This window comes from Lytechinus variegatus, chromosome 14 (genome assembly GCF_018143015.1).
Source record: "Lytechinus variegatus isolate NC3 chromosome 14, Lvar_3.0, whole genome shotgun sequence".
In the NCBI taxonomy this organism is placed as follows: Eukaryota; Metazoa; Echinodermata; class Echinoidea; order Temnopleuroida; family Toxopneustidae; genus Lytechinus; species Lytechinus variegatus.
The window spans coordinates 6,760,207-6,776,909 of record NC_054753.1 but is presented as its reverse complement, the minus strand read 5'-3'; the positions used below and the strand labels follow the sequence as shown (position 1 = coordinate 6,776,909).

The window sequence follows — 16,703 nt, the reverse complement described above, 5'->3', positions numbered from 1 at the left end:
GAAGATAAAAAAATTAAATGATTAATGTTCTAAAAATGCCCGAAGAATTGTATGTAAAAGAGTGATGTAAGTGATATCAACATCTGTTTTATTTCATTTTTTCAGATTTATTATGTTTAATATCATATTTCAACAAATTTTCCTATTTACTAACTGTGACCACTTGGAAATAAAAATGTTGATAATGGATAATGGCATTTGATTGGTGGGCTTTTAAACACTTTTATTTCATTTTTTGATAATTTTGAGGAAAGCTCAGAAACAGCTTCATTTTTAAATTATTGCAATGTTGACAAATGGCAACCTCACATGTTGTCAGACATGATATAAATCTAAAATAAAGCTGTTTCTGGGCTTTCTTCAAATTAAAAAAGATGAGAGACAAGGGTTAGGATTTTCAGTTACCCAACTGGTTCCAGTTAGGATTTCCAGTTGCCCAACTGGTTCCAATTGGGATTTCCAGTTACTCAACTGGTTCCAGTTAGAAAACATTTCCAGTTGAAAGTCATTTCCAGTTACCCAACTGGTTCAAGGATTTCCAGTTGCCCAACTGGTTTCAACTGGAAATTGTTAAATTCCAGTTAAAACCAATTGAAACCAGTTAGAAATCCAATTGGTTTCAATTGGATTTTGGTCCTGGGTTGAAAGCCAACCAAAAAATGTTAGTGATTTTCATTTTTTTAATTTGCAAGTGGTCACATTAGTAAATAGGAAAAATTAATTAGAATATGAAATACAAAATCTGAAAAAACCCACAAATATTGATTTTACTTACATCAAGATGGAACCACTTTCTATGGCTTTTTAGAATATTAATCATATGATTTTTCTGATCTTCTCCTATGAGGGATATTTTGTAGCTATATGAGTTACCCAAACAGAAAACAAGCAAACCAAAAACTGCAAAGAAACACAAAATTGACACAGAATAATGTTTCTTTTTTCAACATTTACTCTGACAATACAGGTGTAATGTTCCATCACAAATATATAATTTAGATATAATATCACAATATCAATTACATAATAATACATCATCAATGATCAAAGTGTAACAAACATTCACTTAATAATAATTTCAAGTACAAAAATACACAATTATACATATAAAGTACACTGTTGGTGTTCCATAGGTAGCTCGGCTGGCCAGTTTATTATACAGTGTGTCCCAGAATAACAAAACAAACTGAGAATGATTGACGATATATCAAAACTTAATCACAAATGTAATTAATAAATGGCATATAATTGTTAAGCATAAAAGTCTCCTCTTCCATCTGGGGCTACTTGTATGATACATAATTCACACCTGAGTGAGCAAAGTTAATTTGAAGAAGACCAAAAAGTCATTTGATGGACGGTATATGAATTCAAAAGACAAAATCACACCACTCAAAGTTCGATGTCTATTCCTTAGTATGATACCTCAATAAAAGAGAATAATCAAGGAATAACAAAGTTCTGTTTCTTCAAATACAAAGCCTGCATTTTCAAACAAAACCATTTTCATGGATTGCCTATCATAGCAATTGCATAGGGGTATAATAGACTTTATGCAAGGTTGATCATCAACAAAATAGAGTGGTGATTCAGAAGTCTGCTTAGCCTGTAAAAATGTCTCTGATTAACAAAGTTAAAAGATAAAACTTCAATAATTCTCAGTTTTGTTATTTTTCTTCCATTATCATATAAATGGATATAACAGATTACATTTGTTCAGTATTAAGTACATCAATCTAAAAGCAACATTAATAAAAAAGGAGCACCATATCTATGTATGTCTACATAAGCATATATCAATATAAGAGTAAAGAGAATCCTACAAAGGGGGGCCACTCAACTGTTTTTATGCAGTGAAAAAAATGCACAAAATGATTTTTTGCTGACCAAATAAGGCAAAAATGCAGGCCATAAACAAACAAGGTATTAATTTTGATATATGAAAAATATGCATTTAGATGGTTTTTAAACTTGTGGACATGTGAAAAACAATGAAGTAGAGTGGCCCCTCCCTATTGCACACAAACAAAGAATAATTATTCTATTTAAAAAGACTATCAGAAAGAAACACAGGAATATGGGTAATCAATTCTGATCATTCAAGAGGAGAGTGGTGGGGGCGGAGGGGTTTGATGGTTGCTGAGTGTGAACAGTGAACACATATCTCCCTCTCACGTCCCCAGTGAAATATGTGGGGGGGGGTTAAGGAACTATATTTCACCTTTTTTCAGCCCGTCTTTCTATTTACAAGCTCAAAAACAGTGACACTTTAGGCAATAGTAAAAAATGATACATTTCCAACATCCGACCCAGGTTAACTCATACCCCCCCCCTTGCTAATCATAAGCCACTTAAAGAAACACCTTAGGAGTACAGATTATACTCTACCTACTGAAAAAATCTGTCACATGACCATAGTAATGTTTCCATTCTGGGAAGTTATAGTCATATAATATACAAATAATACAAGTAAGCGCGTGCATGCAGGGCCAAATAATGAACGATGTGCGAGAAGAGCCAATGGATATACCGCACCGAGTGCGGCATCTCCATTTGGCGAATCGAGCACAGAGTTCATTATTTAGGTCCTCTAGGCACAACAATGAGTGTATTGTTTGTTTTATACAGCCTCCCCCCTCCCCCTTTTTCTGAGTTGCCCCGAATGATATATTTGATCTAAATTCTAGATAATTCTAGATAAATCCAGACCTCGAACTATCCTGCACACCCTGACATCAGAGTGCAGGATAGTGCATTTGGTAAGATGTCAGAGTGCAGGATAGTGAATTTGGATGCCATAGTGCAATTCGCTGAATATCATGTGATCGGATTTGGGCCAATCAGATTACAGATCATTCTTGGGAGTTGTATAAACATAAAATATATAACATAAACTATGAGAGTTGAATAACACACATTTAGCATAATTTGATAATGAAGAGATTGCTTTGATCTGAGTGATTTGACTTAAGTACAACTTTGGCAGTTTACTGCATACACTGTATATAGGTATGAGATAGGTATACACTGTATACAGAGCTGCCAACCTGAAAAAGAACATTTCAGTATTTTTAAAGCTGAAAATCAGTATTTCGATGATGACATCAGTATTTTCAATGAAATACCATACGACAACACATAAAACGGAAACTTTAGAAATCAGTAATTTGCATGAAACCATCAGTATTCTTCTTATTTTTCAGTACTAAATACTGAAAATTCGTACTGCTTGGCAGCTCTGTGTATACCTACCTAAAAACCTGTAGGTCAATATGGTCCTTATCATACAAATGAAAATGACATATACATTAATTAGTAAGCAGCTACAAGCAGAGCACATGAGATGCCAACATTCTGCTTCAGTACATTTAAAAATCTATATATGTAACCATGTAATCATCATGATCTTTACAGTAACTGTACCATGATCAAACTTGTTTCAATGGCTATTCTGTTATAAGCTACTGAAAAGGTACAGTTTGATTGGTCAAGAGCGAATATTCACATAACTATTGCAGTGAATATAAAAAATGATAACTACACTTAATTCAACAAAACAGGTCTCTAGTACAATTTTGAGATGGAACAAACACAGTACTGAAAATGGTTCACTAAAAAAGTACCATTTGTTTGTACCTCAACTTAATAAACAAAACAATTCTTTCTGCAAGTACTGAATCCAACTTCAAATATAAAACAGACACAGTAATGAAAGCAATGTCTTTAAATCTAATGTTCACAAATCCACTCAAATTACCATTCACTTGTGATCTGAGTTAATAATTTACCATCTTGACAGCAAGTACTGAACACAAGATGATCACTCAATATGCAGTCAAAATTGATTCCGCCACCAATGCAAGATATGAAATACTTTACACCCTTGAAAATATTTACAATGGGGATGTAAGGACAAACCATAATGCCACTGATGGTGGAGGCATGAAAACTGACTGCATTCATGAATATCAAATTCCACTACAAATACACTCATTGTCACCAATTCACTTCCGTAATAATATGGAATAACCACGCTATCATGTACTTAATCTACTTGGACTAAATATGATTTAAATTCTACAATGATCACACACTTGTTAAATTTGGCATCTGGGCCTCATTTAGTAAATAAACACACCCCTGATGGTAACTTTGCAATCAATGGCAAACTGGACATATTATTAAAACAATTTTTTTATTCATTCATTATTATCATCATTATTATCATCAATATTATTAACAATATTATTAACACTATTAAAGCCGGGGTAATAATAATAGCAGGGCCCGCTGGGAGAACAGTTTTCGGAACTGAAGCGGCTTCCCTGGGTAAATATACCTATATTATTATTATTATTATTACTTTTTTAGAATTATTATTTATTCATATATTTATGTTATTTTATTTTTATTTAATTTTTTTATCATCAAATATTATCTTTTTTATTTATCTTTTTTTTTGGAGGGGGGATGGGGTCAAGCAACCATATCTGGGTTTTCCCTTCTCCCGTAGTAAATGTTTGATATCAGTATTAGGTACCATGGGCATAATAATAATAGAGTAATATATAATTATATGTTATATATAATAATATAATAAGCAGGGGGGGGGGGGCTGAAACAGTTCATTCCCATTTCCAAAACAATTGAGTTACGCTAGAATCAACTACCATAACACTGCTCAACAGCCAATCACAATTTTTATTTACAGGTTTCTACTGATAAAGCTGGGTGAATAACAGTTGTGGTTTGTAACCTCTGGCAAAAAGAGCTATATAAACCAAACTATCATCATTTTTATTGTTATTAAATTGTAGCGGCATAAACCACAAATGGGCTGAAACAGACTTTGTAAGAAACTAACTTTCTTTAATCCATGTTCTGTTTCCCTAATAAGTTAAAGTCATTGCGAATTGGTCACTAGGTATGTTCTCTGGCCTAGTAAGATGGTTGTTTAGGATAATGTTAATTCTGGTTGGTCAGCCACAGCCTGGTCAGTCCAGGGGTACATAGTAAAAATACACCCATTGGTCAAGGCTTAGACTGCTATGCAAATTAGCCTAAGCATCTCAGAAGGGTGATAAGCCCTTTGCATCTTCCACCTCAGAAGAAAAAAAAAGTTTCATTGCAACAAGTTGTACTGTTATATTCGATCAAACGTTACTGACATTGTGATACCAGGATTCCATAACACAAAAAATAGCAATTAATTGTACTTGATTTTCACGATTGATTGTACATTGTAGTCAATGCAATCAATCATGGAAAATTGTTCTATGATCATTGCCAAGCTTTGTGTTACGGGCCCCTGGAGGTCAAACAATCGCGAACTACCACTTCCTTGTTCGCTCACATTTGTCAATCACCTATTTACGTTTCAATCATCTACCATTGTTATACACGGGTGAACACGTCGTTATTTCGTCAAGATTACTGTTTACTGTTATGGATGACTTAACCTACATGACTGTGTGATTGGACATCTTTGGAGTGTGCTGGTGAGTTCGAATGTTGACTATCCACGAGCTTAAGTTAACCCTTAGCTGTACATGGAGCTTAACCGAGCAAGAAGCTACATAAATATTTATCATTATTAATACCATTGATGACAAAGTAACCAACTTGCCCATAACCCACAATATGGTTTTAAGTAATCCAAAACCTTATTTGACTAATTTTTCTTCACTCTTCATTGATTTGAAGTTTGTTTTCTGAATGAACATCATCTTTACATCAGAATTGACTTCCCCAATAAATGGGCAGGCTACGTTTGTACTCATTTCCCAGAGCCACTGGGATGTTCGCAGGGCTCTGGGGACGGTTTTTTAAACTGGGGGTGCTGATTTAATTTTGAAATGCAAAAAAAAAGGGTTTCACTTCAAAACAAAGGTCATTTTGGTCCAGAGAAATTTGACAAGCAAACCCCCCTCCCCAAAAAAAGTTTTCAATGCACAAAAAACATCAAATATCATCAAAAATGTCATTTTGGTTAAATTTTAAAATATTTCCACATCTGCCAGCATTCCAGGGGATGCTGCCTATGGAGAATAATACACGCTGGGGGTGCTTCAGCACCCTCACTTCCCAGGGCCATCCATGGTTGTTCGGAACCAGGAAGCCAGGATTTTAAGAGTCATATGCCTAATGTAACCATTGTGATGTCATGAGTTTGTCTGTGCAACTATGAATGATTTTTAAACACTAAAAGCACATAATACATGTTTATAGCATATGTAGGGGCAACATGCCTCTTGGTGTCTGTTGTGGAAAATGTAGCAAAGCTTTGACAACACTACCACTATCATATAATAGTCTTCTAACTATTTTGCAAATATTCTTATAGAAGTGGTGTTCAATTAAACCAAGGTTCTGAAACCATACTTTTTGAGTGCCACTTGCTATCTATAGTATTACATCAATAACAAATAATCTTTAAAGAGTTGATCAAAAATCAATTTTGTTATGAAATGTGAAGATGATGATATACAATAACTTTCAATTAAATCATTTGGTATATTATCTTTATAATGAATATCACATCAGTGAGAGGAATCCTAGCATTCCATGGAAGTGTGGTCTAAATTGATTGTTAGGTCTGGGCCTAGTCTGCAGGCAGAGACCCTGATTGAAACTTTGATCAACAAGTGTGTCTCCACGCAAAGACTAGCTCATACAAAACTTGCTGTTGAGCGAGAGAGCCTTCAGTACAAAAGGCATGAGTAGGCTGCAATTCAGACCCTTTACTCGAGTGAAGGGTTTGCACAGCGACTAGTCTGGGCCCCAGAACACAAAGGTTAGCGATTAATCACTAACTTCAAAGGACAATTCTGATTGGTTCCTAGTCCGTCTACTGAGTAAAATGCGCATGCAACGCTGATCTTGATTGGCCATTTCATTTAGTGATAAATCACTAACCTTACAGGGGCCTGGGTCCCGTAACACAAAAGGTTAGCGATTCATTGCTAATTTCAAAGGACAATTCTGATTGGTTCATCATCAGTCTACTGAGTAAAATCCAAATGAAATGCTGATCTTGATAGGCCATTTCATTTAGTGATTAATCGTTAACCTTTAAAGAGGGCCATGGAGTTAAATCTGGGCTTTGTTAGAATACCAGCCTTTGATGTTGGAGGAGGCACATTCATTACTCTCTTGTGTATGATGATGATGACGATCACTATCGCTTTTTAAAGACTTTATCTGCAGGAAAAGATGAAGAAAATGACGATGAGTGGAAAATGACGAAAATGGGGACAAAGAAGAATAATGTAGACAAGTTAACAATTTGAGGCAAAGCAAAATATTAGTAAAATTACATCTGATGCAATTGAAACACATAAGTATCGTTCATTCAATGGTTAAAAAAATGATTGAAAATCATTTTTAAAAATCTATATGGGCAATGCAATAGAAATATCAAAATAGACATTCCAAGCACGAATTCACAAATCTGTTACTCGATATCCATTAATCTCAATATTTTTTTAATAAATAGATTGAAAAAAGATAAATGCAGTAGTAAAAGGGTTAGGGTTAAAGTATTACTGTTGCCATTTTGAAGAATAATAGTTTCAATTAATTCATTGTCCTGAATGAGTGAAGTAGTCAAAGCAAGCTCTTGATCTGCTATCAGATGGAAGGATTCCTAATTTTACTTTGACAAGATCATTGATTAATATTAATTAGACAAAATAGACTTGAAGTTGCATGTAAAAGAAAACAAATACACACATAGAAGTTTTATCTGGTAATTAACTGTTGATATTCAGGGTTGGGCAGATCTGAGCCGTTTCATGAATGAACATATGATACTGTGAAACTAAGAATGCCTACTATTAGGGATGTCAGTCAGTTATACTGACTGGGTCTGAAAAGAGGCTAGACCATGTTAAAGCCCAATATAAGCTTCTTCTTCTTATATAAGCTGTACAAAGTAAAATTTGAAAAACCTGAAATTAGAAACTGTCATGGATTGAAATCAGGCAAGTGCCTGAAGACTTGTATCCTGGGTGCTACATAACTTTTTAGAAGCACTTGCCTGGTCGGTCAAGTAAATTTTTAAGTAGTTGGAATATAATTGCCCAAAAATCTATTTCACTCTTCAAAAGAAATCTTTAGGCTTTTACAATGTATGAACCATCCATTACGAAAATCTCCTGTTTAAATCTCTCCGAGTTAGCCCTGGCAAACTCGGAATTGAAACATTGACTTCTCTGCAGCACCCCAAGAAACCTTATCTGTCCCCCAGACCACAGAATGCCCTCGGGTGTGATAAGGGCATAAAGGGCTTGATAACCACAGAATATACAACTACTGAATTCCTACTGAGCTGCATGGTTGAATGATACTCTCCTGTCACAAAAGTTGTCTCTTTTTAATATTATACTGGAAAAGTTGTTAACAAGAATTTGTATCCCAGAATAAGCTTTAAAGCAGGAAAATTTGATTGGAAATAGATGAAATATTACTCAAGAATCCTCTGAACACAGACATGATCAACTTGCATTGCGAAGGGAGTAGCCAAAATATGTTGTTTACACAATAGTCATCGCCCATCACTGACCTTGGCTGTGGTTTTTAGTTTTACCGCAAGTGCAGATTAATCTGACTAGCTTGAATTTCTGGACATCATGATTCGTTTTCTTGTTAGTTATTTCATCTTCATTTTATAAATAAGACTTCTTAAATTGATAGCTACCCCAGATATAACTTTGAATTTCTGAAAAGGACCGAGTATAAGCCAAGATATGTTATATTCAGTGTCTCTCAGCTGAGGGTGCTGTCAACGCTCTTCATGTGTTCGTATCGAACGGACGCATTTTGCCTCGTTTAAATTGAAACATTGACTTCCGAGTTTCCCATGTAGACAGTCTTTGGGAACTCGGAAGTCAGTGTTTCAATCTGAAAGACAGCAAACTCGTTATCATTGACTAGTCTAATTCATAGACCAGACTACTGTTCTATAAGTGTATTTTTGGTTTCTAATGTAAATGAGAGGGGTGTGAATCACTTCAAAACTATTAATTAAATGATGGAATTATGAGGTTAAGCGTGGCAATGATAATACTCCTAATAACTAATATTTCTTAAAGTATGAAAAATTAGATCGCAATAGATATTAAAGAGTATGCACTCATTATTAATTGCACAGATGGAAAGTGGAGTAGGTAGTGAAACAGCTAGGAGAATGAGGAAGGAGGATGAGGCAGAAGGGAAGAAGAAGAAGCAGAGGGAGAAGATAAAGAAGAAAAAAAGAATCAATGAATGATGATATCAAGCGTAAGAGTATAGAAGAAAGAGGGAGAGAGGAGAGAGGAAGAGAGAGGGAGAGATGACCATGACAAAGTGATACAGGCAGGAGCAAAGAGAGAGGGGGAAAGAGATGAACGACTAAATTGCGCCAACAAATGTCTGAGTACAAGACTATCCAACCTATTAAATGGGTTTCATTGATGCGGTTAACTGTTGCCCACAAGGAGCTACTTGTGTTTACTTTCTTTGATAAGCTTCTTCGAGTTGGAACTCTCCCCTCTTTCAAAGGCAATGACTCAAAGTTTAAACGAGAGGTTTTCGTCATGTATGAACCATTTTCTCTTTTTTGACATGAACTGATCAACCTTGTTATTGCATTTCTTATTCCAAAGTGACCAAAATTAGGGTCAATATCATAACATATTGACCCTAATTTTGGTCATACTGTTCGAATTTTGCTTGCCCAATTCGGGCAAGTAGTTTTGGTCTTTACTTAAAAAACACTTGCCCGACTCTAACTTTTACTTTCCCCGGGCAATCGGGCGAGTGCTTATGTAGCACGCTGCTTGTATCTCTGCTTCCAGAATTTGATCAATTTTTTTATTGGATGCCTATTTATTTGTCTTCATCTGTTAACTATAAGTTTTAAGCACTCACCGGCAACAGGATGCAGAGCTTCTTTCCATGATAACGTCTGTCGGGGTTCAGCGGAGTCTACTTCGTCACCTGTTTTATAGAAATGAAAAGAAGCGATGCATCAGCCTCTGACAGAACAAGCCAGAAAATACAATAGGTAATTTCAAGTTTGAAGTTGAAAGGTCGTGATTGCGTTAGCCTCGGACAAGGCAAACACGAGCCATGGATGGTGCCTACACCTTACGGCGTAATTAAGGTAAAACATGAATTTTTTTAATCCATAAATTCTTTATTTGCTCATGTTCCTTGTATTCCGACAAGTGTGCCAGAAATCTCTGCAAATTATGAGCAAAGAATATTAATCTATCAAGAGAAACTACTGCCTGTCACTATTAGATTGGAAAAAAAATTAAATTTGAAATATAAGCATGTTGATTGACATTCTCTACAATGTTAAAACAATTTTGCATACAATCTAAATGGAATCACTCATGACTATTAAAAAATCACTGTGTCTTTAAAAACCAGGATGAAAGTTTGGATCATATTTTGACATTTCCATAGTCAAATCATTTGTAAGGCTGCTCCCAACTTTATGACAAGGTGTTTCCTTAATTATACAAGTTGTTTCAAGTGATGAAGGTAGACACGCTGTTTGTAGGGTTTTCTGTTACATTTTCTTACCTGACCGTGATGATAGTTTTCCAAGGTAACATAAAAAGAAGAAAGCAACAGCTATAATGGCAATATTCATTGTCAGGCAGATGATAAAACCAGCCAGGTAATCATTTGTTCCTAGTCGTCCTGTGTACAAAAAATATCATATATAGGATTTTGGACATTGTTTCTATTTATCCTGTGTACAAAAATATCAGATATCATATCAAAAAGATATTGGACATTACTCCTAGTCGTCCTGTGTACAAGATCATATATTACATAAGACATATGACATTGTTCCTTGTCCTGTATATGAAAAATATCACATGTCATACAAGACATTTGACATTGTTCCTTGTTCTGAGTACATAAAATTTCAGATATCATATAAGACATTTGACATTGTTTCTATTCTTGTGTAGGACAAATATCAGATATCACAGGAAATTATAATCTCTGTTAAAAGTCGAAAATAGCATGTTGGAATGCATGCTTCAAACACACCAACAAAAACTTCTCCAAATCAACCAATGATATGCCATTTGGAATAATGTGATAGCATTGATCGGTCTGGAGAATTTTATTGGTGTGACTACAGCATTACAACTAGTTTACAAATAGCGAATAGGCATGAGTGCGATGGTGCAAGATTTCGCATGAGGTGAAAGAAAAATGCTCTATTAAATGAGGCGTTAGCCGAGTTGAATAGAGCGTTTCTTTCACCGAATGCGAATCTCTCACCATTGCGCGAATAAGAATATTCGCTGTTTGTGTTGTACAACGCCTCGGAATCTAGCGAAAATATGAAAAAACAACAAAAGAGTTTTTTCCCTCCAGTAATCTATGAAAAGGAAGCAAAAATATTGAAAGCGACAAGCAAAATCCCACAAGCGCACATGATCTTGGACAGCATTGCGCATCTAGCCAGCGGGCTGTACGCGCATTGTCACCTTATTCAATGAAATTGCATTGTGACGTCACCTCCTAAAGCCGTGCAATGGTACATTTTGGATGGTACGTCTTGTGTGCAACGGTACGAATGTTTGACATTCAGCCTCCCAGTTGATCGCGTACAACAAGCTAAGTAGGCTAGGCGTTGTACAATACACAAGAAAGAGTGTGTTCATGGAGATGCAGAACTAAAAAAATGGATTGGCATCTGATTTAGGGAATAAGATATTCATTGATGCAATATCATGCCACTTTATGATAGAGACATATCATAAACACATGTATGAAAATATGAAATAATCAAGTATAATTTCATGTAATGACATAAGGAAAAGGAAAGTGGGTATGTGACATCATCAGAATAAGAATATTCATAAAGACATACTGTTTTCACAAAATATTGCTGAACTTTAAAACTCAACAACTTTATTATCTTTTATCAGATTTTGATGAAACTTTTAGCATTTTGCTTGAAGAATTTTACTCTATACAACAATTTTTAGCCCAGAGTACCCCTTTAAACCCAGACATTCTTTTAATAGAAACAATCAATGAATACATAGTAGAAAAATGTATAATCCTACAGATATGAAAAGCACATGACATACCTGAGCTTTGAGGAGTTGGAGGGAGTATAGGTGCATACGTTGGTTCATTACTGGTGTGTGTTGGAGTTGATTTAGATCCTTCCTCAGGTTGAGGTGCAGGGCTAGGTGTGCCAGGAATGGTAGCTCCATTGATTGCTAAGAATAACTGACTAAGCCACCAAGTGCCAAGTACCTACAGGAAAATATACAAATTTGATATATTTGCTATTCATCTGGGAATACATTCTATCAAGTCTTTCAGGATTTGAATATGATATAAAACGTAAATAAAAAGCAATGAAACAACCGATGTCTCAAATAAATCTTATTTATACTTGAAAACAGGCTTTCAGCACTTATTCATGTTAACTTTATCAAATATATTTCCTTTATCAGAAAAAAATGCACTGTGCATTGTGAGGATCACATGCAATCTATGCTTCGCCTACTTAGGATCACAAGTCCTTAGAGGCCATTCAGATTTTATCTCCACTGTAAAAACCTGGTTGCGACAGATCACAAGCGGTGATCAATCTTCATGTTAATACAATAAAAGAGAAGTCAGGGCCACTACCACACAAAAATTTGAGATGAATTTGCAAACTTAAAAGCATCTTTCTGAATCGTTCCTCTTCACAGTTTAAACAAAAGGTGCAAGCAACCACAATCTTTATTGGCTATTTAGATTAAGCGATTGATTGCAAACCTTTGTGTTATTATATGGAGCCTAAATATGATAGCGCTATCAATGGTACTTAGTTTTAATATCAAAAGGGGGTTACATACCAAATTCAATCTCATCATCCACAGAGCATCCATGATGTTTAGAAACATCTCCCATCAAAGTTGGAGGCAGTTCTTTTTGTGTATTAGGCCCACAGATAACATGGGATTCTCAACCTGTAACAAATAATTCAAAAACAATATTTCAAACTTCATTTTAATCCATTCAGTTACCTGTGTAAGAAAAACTTTCCGTACAAACAGTCCTTTCCTTTTTTTTCAATTTTAAGTTTTACTCTTTCAGATGTCCATAATGTGAAGGCCTGGCAAGAGGAATTATCTTAAAATTTGATGCAAGAGGATAAAATGTTTGACAGGCCTTAAATTTCATCATTTTTAGGGCAAGGCCTGTTTGGCCTTAGAATACCTCATACTTTTTAGGGCACCAAGGACAAAATCTTTTTAAAAAAAGGGCATTAAAGGCCATTTTTTTAATCGTATCCTTTGTATTAAGCTGTATTTTTCAGAAAATTAAACTGCGGCCGTGAATAAATAGCACCCCCAAAATCTGGAGGCTAAAAAGAAAAAACAAAAACAAACAAAAGTTGTTGAGTTAGCAAGTTTCAATAGATTATCATTGAAAGATCAGAAGATATATATTACTAATTTTGGTATATTTGAAAATGGTTACTTCATTTTTTACTTTATTTTAAAGAATATAGATTATTTCTTTGTAGAATAACGAAAAAATGACCATGGCATGGTAGTAGTAAATATCAAAATTATAGTATAAACAGGGAAAAGTAAAAAAAAAATTGAGAGAAAAAGGAGGAAAATAAATGAAGAATAAAGGACATTATTTATTGCCTTTTTTAAATAACCAATTATATGATCGATTACGATTAAATGCATATTGTAGAGCAACTTTATGCAAGTAAAAAAAAAGGTTTTCAGCACAAAACAACCAGGTTGTTTTAGGGAAACATTATTACACTGTAGATCATTAGTAATTAGGTAAATAATACATCACAACCATTAAAAAATATACTCCCCGACTCAGTTTTTCGTAACCAACCATTAATCATGTTTCTGAACTTTCAATCATGAAGAAACTTGGTCAGCTTGCTGACGACTCTTTAATGTTTCTTTGTTCAAAACGCACCCGACATTTCATGATTATGAAGCAAGGAAAAATATGTGGTTTATTTACTGGAAAATACGATAGCTAGCCGGCCTGCACAAAAGGGCATGGCCTTTTTGGCCGTGAATTGATCATCTTTTTTTAAGGCATCACACAGGGGCATCAACAGCCTGGCCGGCAATTAATTTAGACCCTGATTTAAGGCATTTCATTTGACAGCCTTAAAATGCAGCCCTTTTCTCATCAAAATCTCTGAATCATGTGTGAAGTGAATTGGTGCATAGACATGGGACACCACTTTACAGTGGCAAATTGTATAGAACGGATAGCGGAGCGTTCAACGCTAGCCGTCGTGTACATTTTGCTTATTACATGACGTCATCCAGCCACTGCCAAGAGCCAATTTATGAATGAAAATATAGTAAGCATGCGCAGTGCAAGACTTCCATTGCCCAACATAGTACATGTATTCCAACAAAACAAGTGTGCAACAAAGTTGACCTAAAATTTCATATTTTACATGAATTATGAAAGGTATTCTCCGAGGATCTATTTTCTCACCAATACCGCACAGGTAAGCAAATTTTGATTACTTCAGATTGCTTTTCCGTCAAAATCTCACGAATTAGCGTCGATATGGCATCGTGTTTGTTGGAGTTTGTAAAGTCTATTGCAACGTGTACAAAGTCAATTGATTTCTGGGTTTCGGAGCGTCGTGTGAATTTGCATGAAATTGCCGAGTCTCATTTATTTTTGATCGATACTGGAGCGATCCGATAATGAACCAAGATCATTTCTCACGTAGACAATGTGACCGGATATCGCTATTGATACTTACGCACGCAGTCTGAAGGAATTATTTTGGCGAACACAGTCATGACCTGATCTGCCCAATTGACCAATCAGCGGTCTCCGATTCCCTGAGCGGAGATGGTCTATCCGTTGTACACAGACTATGGACAATTTGCCACTGAGCTATGCACCACTTGTTCACTGCTACCATCTGGCCTGTGGAGAATCTACAGGTAGGACTATGGTATGCCAATGCTGTATAGAGCACCCACTTTAAAAAATCATTAAAATATCACTTTTGTGACCAAAATTACTAATTTCAATATAGTTTTAATTTATTTATCATTAGTAATGTGGGAATAATTTTTGTATTCACCAGAGCGCTCAAAAACTTGAATTTTGGGCATATTTTTATGTACGCCCTCTATTGGTGGAAAGTAATATGGCAAGAAAATTTTCATTTTTTGATCTCTATTTTTAATTAAGAAAAAATGATATAAAGAATCAAATTAAGAGCCGAGTGGTATGAATTAACAGGTCTAATGGAAACTGTCAGTATAAAAAAATCAAGCATTTGCCCCAAAGAAAAAGAGAAAATAAGCCAAACATTGCCACCTTTATTTTGTCACACATGGAGATATAACTGAGAACAAGGTTATATTATAACCTTGTTCATTGAATGAGTGCTGTGCACATTGATTTGGACTTTTGGTTAATCTGAAAATGACTGGCCAAGGTTTTTTACAAGAAAATCAGTCTACAGACTACAGTAAAATATTTCTTTAAACTTTCAACAAGATTTTTGCCACACTTTACTTAAACTTTACTCATAAGAAAACATAAATCATTTTGATTTTTAATTTCAATTCGTGGAATATAAAAAATAAAACAATGAATTCATGTTTGACAAATTAAGTATGGGTCATATTATTAACTGAAACTTTACAAAAGAAATTCATGACTAAACTTAAGTTACATTACCCCCGCCCTTTGCTTGGCCCTCAATGCTTAAATGACTTAACAAACGTTAAACTTTAACTTCAAGCTTAAGTTAAGTCAAGACAAGTTGTCCAACTAAAAATGGAAGAACACATGACATCGATTTGCACGTGTGGGACTGAAGTAAAAAAGAAAAAACATTTTTTCACACAACTCCATATTTCATTCTATGAGAATGCAGTACAATTTCGCATTCGAGAAACATACACATGCTATCAAATGATTAATTCAATTACACAAATTGATAATGCTTCCTCGGTTCCAATGCATAAAGGACTTTAATAAAGCGACTTACGCTTCACTGGAAGGCAGCTTAGGATTTAGCATTTTCAGTATGGAAGCAAGCAGTCAAAATTTCACAATCGGCCTCATTGGTATGGTATCATTCATGTATCGGGGGATCAGGTAAAAAAGGCCTTAGCGAAAATTTTATTCAAAATCATGAGTGCCCTTGGCGTTCATTTTGATATTAGATTATTGCTGAAATCATGAGTTGTTGGCGTCTAAACTGAATTATTATGACGATCTTTTGAAATGAGCCCTTTAATTAATCATATGATCATTATGGTCTATAATGGCAATCAATATTTTTTTCTAATAGACTCCATCACTTATTTTCTTCAACATACCAAAGCCATTACCAAAATCCCCGGGGGGGGGGGGCCACTTACATTGACGAGTGGATACCATGCGCGACCAAAAAAACACGTAAAAAGGATGTCTTTTTCACGATAGGGCACGTTACGTACGTAACGTGATAAGGGTGTCAAAAACACAAAAATAATGAAAAAGGGGTATCTATTTCGCCAGGAAAATTACGTGTTTAGGGTCGAATTTGCGGGGGTGATAAAACAAAATTAAAATGTTTTATAAAGGATGTCCTTTTTGCCTCAACACTTCGTGTTTAGAGTCCGATTTGCGCGAGGTGTAGACGGTTGGGTCGTACTAAACTAAATAGGATA

At 35.1% G+C, this 16,703-nt stretch overlaps 1 protein-coding gene across 1 annotated transcript; it reads right to left on the bottom strand.

The window, feature by feature from the left end:
* Positions 1-9,862: 9,862 nt before the first annotated feature.
* Positions 9,863-16,103, bottom strand: LOC121427821. Its single transcript, XM_041624386.1, has 5 exons — positions 16,037-16,103; positions 12,873-12,986; positions 12,108-12,279; positions 10,573-10,692; positions 9,863-9,978 (listed from the first exon to the last, which is right to left on the bottom strand). The coding sequence occupies exons 2-5, from the start codon at positions 12,918-12,920 to the stop codon at positions 9,878-9,880; spliced, it is 441 nt and encodes a 146-aa protein (XP_041480320.1). The 5' UTR covers positions 12,921-12,986; positions 16,037-16,103; the 3' UTR covers positions 9,863-9,877.
* Positions 16,104-16,703: the final 600 nt, after the last annotated feature.

What these genes read in the sequence shown, in the direction of transcription:
- LOC121427821 (XM_041624386.1), bottom strand. Translation starts at nt 12,920, where the DNA reads ATGTTTCTAAACATCATGGATGCTCTGTGGATGATGAGATTGAATTTG. An exon ending in GGATGATGAGATTGAATTTG is followed by an intron (nt 12,280 to 12,872) that starts GTATGTAACCCC and finishes ATTTTCCTGTAG; the next exon opens with GTACTTGGCACTTGGTGGCT. An exon ending in TCCAACTCCTCAAAGCTCAG is followed by an intron (nt 10,693 to 12,107) that starts GTATGTCATGTG and finishes TTTTGTACACAG; the next exon opens with GACGACTAGGAACAAATGAT.